At 38.1% G+C, this 7,362-nt stretch overlaps 1 protein-coding gene across 3 annotated transcripts in view; it reads left to right on the forward strand.

Moving 5' to 3' along the window:
- Positions 1-7,362, forward strand: part of NELL2 (NEL-like 2 (chicken)) — a 436,529-nt gene that overhangs the window by 94,607 nt on the left and 334,560 nt on the right. For all 3 annotated transcript variants that reach the window (XM_011936068.1, XM_011936067.1, XM_011936069.1), the window contains one exon: positions 4,975-5,125. In XM_011936068.1, the coding sequence (XP_011791458.1) occupies positions 4,975-5,125 (151 nt within the window). The remainder of the gene's footprint in view (positions 1-4,974; positions 5,126-7,362) is intronic.

The raw sequence follows: 7,362 nt of genomic DNA on the forward strand, positions 1-7,362 counted from the left end.
AAAAAAAAAAAAAAAAATTAATTCTGAAAACTTTAATGATAATAGAAATAAAGTAAAATTAATTCCTGGATAGTGGTTTCCTTGACTTGATTTAATGATCAGTGCCAGAATTGGGTCTTATCTTATTAATCGTGGGAACTTAGAGTTTCTCTGAACATTATGTAATCCTTGAGATGAAAATATAAGGCAGGAATGCCAGTTTTACAAATTCGGAAATAGAAATGCAAATGAGTAAAATGACCTTTCTTAAAATCACTACTCAGCTAGTTACTTAAAGAACTAAAAATGTTATCTTATATAATTACTTTTTTCTGAATTATTTTCTGTGTTGGTGCACTTTTATTTGCATTTGTTTGTGACTGGCAATTAGGCATGGATAAAGGATGCCATGTTCAGGAACAGTACAATTTAGTGGAAAGAATACTGGCCCAGAAATTGTCATCCCCATTATACCTCTAACTGCTGGTGTTTTGGGGTGAACATGGAAATGTTCCATGGCTTTTTTTGCTCATTTTAAAAAAGGAAGTAGTAATTGTTGCTGCTGTCAAGTCTCCAGGGCTTTGTGAGAACAAAATGGAACATGAGTTCAAAAGGAAAAAATATATTATTATACAATTTTGCAGGATAAAAGTTGTATAGTATATGTGCAGCATTATAGAATATGTGTGTGTGTGTGTGTGTGTGTGTGTGTATGTGTGTTTGTATTTATTAAGCTTATATATGCTGCCCCTGCTGTGCTACTGACTTAGTGTTTCTGTGGTCCATCCTTTCATCATCCTCTCATTCCTGTGACTCCTGTGATTTACTCAGGCACGCCTATGATTTTAGGTAACACAATCTGGTGACTTCTAAATCTATATTGCCAACTTTAACCTCTTTCATATCAAATTCTGAAGTGCTAGCATTCTACTGGACATGTCCACATGTATGTTACATGGCGTTTTAAAATCACTGTTTCTAAAACTGAAATCCCATTTGGGTACCATCAGGCTTCTACTGCATTTCCTTTCATTATGTCTCTGCAGCTGGAAACATTGCAGTCAATTGGATTCCTTTTCCTCCTTTCTTTTACCTTTTGTATGTGATTTATTAGTGACCAAGTTCTTTAGATTCTACTTTCTACATATATCCTGAATCCTACCCCTCCTGTTTACTCTGATGCCACTTACAGAGTTTAGGCCCTCATCAAGTCCTTCCTGGACTTGGACATAATGAATTCTTGAAAACATGTTTTTAAGGGGAACAATACATTTAAGTATTTTAGGGTGAGCTAAGGGTTGGAAGCAGAAGGTGTTCTGTGGACAGAGAACCGAAAATTATGATACAATCATGACTTACACTTCCTCTATGTGCTCTCTCTGTCACATTCAGGAAATCTTAAAAATCTTCATCTGTGTCCTGGGCTTCTGGGCTGGAGCACCAGGTGAGGAGACCATCCAGAGGCTATGGTAAATCAAGTTGGGTTTTCTCTCTCCCATGGGTGTTCCACACTGCCCCTTACTCCGTTATAGGTGGGAGGCTCATGGAAGCCCATTTTTAAACAATTGTGCAACTTGTTGAACTTGGTTAGTCAGGATGAAAAAAAAGAATATTATTGTTCTTATCCCTATAGCTTAAGCAGAATGGGGCTTCTGCTGACTTTGTTCATGCTGGAGGGTCCCTCCTTCTTGCAAGCCATCCCATCCCCATAGAGGTAGCAAAACAGGAAGACAAAGGGCTGGGAGGAGAGGTTGAATAGGATAAGTGGTCTTGTCCTGAATTGTGACCCTGCATGAGTGAATGAGCTTCAAGTCTAAGCTGGATGGAGGCCTCATAGCACCCCATCTACCACCCTGGTGGGGTGGAGGATGGTTCTGCTGTGCGGGTCTCCTGTAAGCACTTCATTAAGCACCCCAATACAAATTATCCATCTACCTCAGAGTTCCCTTGGACCTTCCCTCATCAACATGCCTGACAAGCAGTGCAAACACTATTAGCTCAGTATCACCATTACTAGTATAGTCAAAGCCAAAGAAAATCAATTTGATTTGGGAAAGGTAGTTTAGGGATGTCAAAATATGATATTTAAATATGTGAAATCTAACCTGTATAAGTTAATAATTACCAAATCGACAGACTTGTCAAGCGGTCTCTGTTTCCAGTTTTTTTCTTTCTTGAAGCAACCTTTCCACATGGCCACTAGAGAAATTTTTTTTCAAAATGCAGATTGATCAATTTTTTTGATGTTTTCCCTTCACCTACAGTTTCCTTCACCATGTTTTCAACCATAGTGACGTACGTTTTTACTAATATTCAAATGTGATTCATTCTTCCAGGTTCTTCATTCTTTTACCTTAAGGCCAATCTTTACTTGTCATTTCATCTGAAAACACAACAAAATTAAAAAATAAGTGAACAAAATATAGCCTCTCAACTCTGTTCACAAATCTAACTCCAAAAGCAATAGTGAATAATATAGACATTTAATAAAGTTCTTCTGTGCATACAAAACAACAGCCTAAGAATCTTCTTTGAGCATCTTATCTATAAAGTTCCATCTTGTAAGGCAGCTGCCACACATTTCCAAATTCCTTTTCTCTTACTGTAAGTGCTCTATCTCTTTGGGCCACATCCTTGAACCTCTCTGCGGGTCTGAGCATCATTTCTGTATTCACTGTAATCCTTTCTCCATTTCTCTCATTTGCATTCCCACCTATCATCCTGTTCAGCAAGACAAAGGATGCTGCTGAAGTTCTACCTGCCTGAAAAGAGGAGAAGCATAATAAATATTTATAATTTAATTTCAGTTTGCTTTTAGATATTAAATTAAAATGAAGTAATGTCGTTTGTAAATGATTCACTTCTGTATAAATTAGAATGAAGTAAAAGTTAACACTAGATGAAATCATTCGCAATTAGATTTTGCATGCTTCCTTGAGGAAACAAAAAATTTTGGAGCTAAGAGGAATGTTGTGGAATCTCCTCCACAGCCTGTCTTATCCGTAATAGAGCCTGGGGAGAAATTATTGCATTGATTATGGCAAACGTTTCAGATTACTGTTATGCTTTTGAGTTATGAAAGTTGATTGGGAATGTTGAAGTTTCTTTTTTGCAACAAGATAGTTTCTTTTTTCTAAAACTTTGAACAACTATCCCAAGTCTGACTTCATTACCTTGGATTAGGTACGTGTTCCTGAACCTATTACTGTGCACAGGGACAGGTGATGCCCTGATTGGTCAGGTCTGTGTCACATGACCAATTGTAACAGACAGGAAGTCAAGGGTTGAGAGTGGGGAGGGATCATTTCTCAGTGGTAAATAGGGAGGTTTTTTTGTTTGTTTGGTTGGTTGGTTTTGTTTTAAACCAGGAGAGTAAATTGATAATGGTGATGGAAACAGCAGGTGTCCCATTAAGTTGGCCTGCGAGGTCCTGCCTCATCCAGTTTCCCAGCCCCATCCAGCAATATCTGCTGTTCATTCGTTGCACTATGTGATGCCCTTTCATATCTCTGCTTTTTCACAAGCTTTTCCTATGTCTGGTATGCTTTTTCCTCTTTTCTTTACCTGGTAAACTCCTGATCAAATGGCATCTACTTTTTGAGCCTTCCCTTCAGATTCTGTTGGCTACTTTCCCCCCTGACCCATTAACACTTTGTACCTACCTCTCTGAGAGCATTTTTTTCCTTGTATCATATTAGGTGTCCCTTCTATTATATGAGTGTTTCAAGGTCTGCGTGTTTTCCATGACTGTATATTCTCGGTAATGGACTCAGACCAGGTGATTACATTAGCATCATGTAAAATTGTGGGCCTAGAAAGGCGGAGAATTTTATATTAATTTTATAATCTCTGTTTCATCAAGGTTGTGATTCCCAAGTTTCTGCTGCATTGCTTCCCTGGGAATGTTTGAAAGTGTGTGGGAGTACTTTGAGTTGTTGCAAAGTTTAGGGATTGGGTGCCACTGACATTTGTTGGGTAAGGACCCAGCGGTGCTAAATGTTTTACAGTGCATAGGACAATCCTGCACAAAGAAGGATTGTCCTCTCTAAATGCCAGTTCTTCCATTGGAAACTACTTATCTAGACTGAAGCATAGGAAAGAGGAGAGTAATCACAATACAAACTGCATGTCTACCTCTCATCAATCTTCTTTGCATACACTATGAATAGGAGAGCCTATGCTCAGCTAGCAGATTGCTTGAATGATAGGTTTTTACTAAGTGCATTTCTATCCTTATCTGTTTTCCCATATAATCTGGGTCCGGAGGTTGGGATACAAGGCTAAAACATGCAGAAGTTCAGGATAAAAGTTTCTCCTCTCTTAAGTAAACTTTCCTTGGCTAAGCTTTCTCTAAGCCTGGGGAAGAAATGGGAATTAAGTTCTATGTATTCTTTTTTTCAATATCTATGGTGAGATAATTTGATCTTAATGCCTCTTCCACTGCACAGAAGGCTGAGAGTGACTAATTTCAATGATCTTTTAAAAGTCTATTTATAGCAAACCTTCTGGCTGAAGAAACCAATGTGGAGGGTGGCACATGGATTTAAATCCAGTTTTCTGTCATGAGGTGTCATGACTAGAAGCTAACTAGTTCTAGTGTGGTCGTTTAGGTCCTATTCTAGCAAGTACATCTTTTTGTTCATTGTTGACACTGATGTTGCTGTGCTATCTAGAATATAGGAATTGTGTAAAGAGAAAACTTGGGAGTGTACGTCCTCAAATAAGGTTTTTTGATTCTTTGCTTCAAAGGTGACATTTTTGAAAACAGATTCCTGAAACACAAGTTCAGTAATTCATGTGTGATTTTATTGTTCTATGTTATTATATGTAGCATAAAGTCTTGTTGAAAAAGAATTTACCAAGAGTCTGAAACTCGGTATTTATCAGCTGCTACTGATAAACTTGATAAAGTTTTTTGAAAGATGTTACATGTAAAAGTTACTTCATAAAATCAAATTCTAGTCTATTCTTAGTATATGTTTGTTTCTTTTTTAGATACTCCCAGAAGCATAAAAGCATCCACTGCTACAGCTGAACAGTTTTTTCAGAAGCTGAGAAATAAACATGAATTTACTATTTTGGTGACCCTAAAACAGACCCACTTAAATTCAGGAGTTATTCTCTCAGTTCACCACTTGGATCACAGGTAAATGTGGCTGCTGTAGTTTCCTGTGTTTTCATTGCATGTGGTTAAATGAACATATTAAAGAGAAGTAAACAAAAGCTTTCTTCTCTGGTATATCTCCTTATGATTTGGGAGGCTGAGGTGGGCAGATCATGAGGTCAGGAGTTCAAGACCAGCCTGACCAATATGGCGAAACCCTGTCTCTACTAAAAAATACAAAAATTAGCTGGGCGTGGTAGCACACACCTGTAGTCCCAGCTACTCGGGTGGCTGAGGCAAGATAATTGATTGAACCCAGGAGGTGGAGGTTACAGTGAGCCAAGATCATGCCATAGCACTCCAGCCTGGGTAACAGAGCGAGACTCCGTCTCAACAACAACAAAAAGATTGGCTTAAGGTAGAATGGTTTTGTTACGTTATACAAAAATCACAAACACAGGTAATTGAAAGTAATTGCCTAAAAGCAGAAGGAGTTGCTGCTTTTCAGGTTAGTAAGAAGTTGCTATTCCTAAAACAAATTTATTAATTACTGAATTCCTCAAGACATATCTTTCTCAATTTTAAAGCCAAACATACTTCTTAATGTGTGAATAGTTATCCACAAAAATATTATATTCTATTTCTTTGCAAAATTGCCTGGGTTTAGAGTTTAATAGTCATATAATTTTAATCACTGACAGATAACTTCCTTTTTTACCTCATAGTTTGCAGCAGTTACAGCTGTATTCTTGGACATGCACTGTATAAAAATGCTGTCTACTATCTTCCAGCTTTTCTTATATGTGAGACATGATTAGGAGCTCTGGATGTGGGGAAGGGAGGAAGAAGAAAGTCATTCATGATACGTGACATATACATAAATTGCTATGAAATAATACCAAATAGTTTAAGATGATTCCTTCTGGAAAGAATAACCACAGTTCTGGGAATGGAAGTCCACCACTTACTGTCTGTGGACATTGGGAAATTCACATAAGATCTGTATCTCAATTTCCTCATCTGTAAATTCAGGATAATAGTACCTGCTTCATAAGTTGTTGGAAGATTAAAGAGTTTATACATATAAAGTGCTTTACCTATATAAAAACTTTAATGATCCTGTCCAAGCATGGGTATAAATCTCTTTATTTGGTTTATCTTATCATAGATGAGGCAGTCTGGGACTTTGCACATCTTTACTAAATACTAAAGAGCAAACATAAGAAAATCTATGTGGAGAGCAAAATATAGCAAGATTGACTTAGTGAGGAAAGTTCCTAGGGACATACTATCCAACGTGCTCTTGCCGCTTGAAGGCCCATTTAATTACATCTTTAGCTCCAAAGGATAATTTCCCAGGCCCTTCGCTTGGGTTTCTTTCCTCCCAGGTTCTGGCCTGTTTTTGAGGGGAGGGTGCCATCCTAACACTCACCTGGTAACTGGCTTACAACTTTCAGGGAAGAGCAAGAAAGGGAGCAGTCCCATCCTGAAGGGTTCACTGGGGCTATTCCCTTCAGTCTGTTTTTGGTTGTACGGACAGGCCTTGTCTTCATGTGGTTGAGATCCAGTGAGCTCCTTGTTTATAGCCGTGTGTCTCTGCCCGTGTCCATTGAGCTTTCAGGCAACAAGAGTCACATGTAATAAAGGAAGATTGTTCATTTGCAGAACAACCTGTTGTATTTCTGATTACCTCTACATGCTAGGAAAATTTCCCCTTAATTTTGCACATTAGATTTTTCTTCCCTGTGACTTTCTCCCACTCCCCTGTTTGTAGAGACATAGAACTCACCCAGCCTTCGGATGACATCCCTTACATAGATGGTGGCCACTGTTACCTGCTTTCTTACTGCTCCTGTCTCTGGGCTAACTGGTGCTGGGGCCTCCATCTGCTCCTCCTGAGGCTTGTTGGGCAGCATTTCAATGGGTCTATTTCCCTCAACTATGAGTCCTGTTTGTATTGGTTCCCAGGGTCGAACACCTTAACTTTATACACTCTGACCAGCACAGACTTCTTGCAATCTGCAAACTTTTTCCACCTAATATTTCTTAAAATAGTTTGATTTTTTTTAAGCACCTTAAACATTTTAAAGATATGGGCAACTGAAATACCTGACCTTCATCAGGTGGTTTGCTGTCAGGCAAATCCTTTCTTACTCTTCCTGTGAGGTAGATTTATTAAAGTTATAGGCAGGGTTTTAAATGGATTTATTTCAATTGAAAATAGTATTTATTTTTTCAGATTATTATAGAAATATGTTTTCTTTTTTTTTTTTTTGAGA

The sequence above is a fragment of the Colobus angolensis genome, unplaced genomic scaffold (assembly GCF_000951035.1).
Source record: "Colobus angolensis palliatus isolate OR3802 unplaced genomic scaffold, Cang.pa_1.0 Scaffold150, whole genome shotgun sequence".
Taxonomy (NCBI): domain Eukaryota; kingdom Metazoa; phylum Chordata; class Mammalia; order Primates; family Cercopithecidae; genus Colobus; species Colobus angolensis.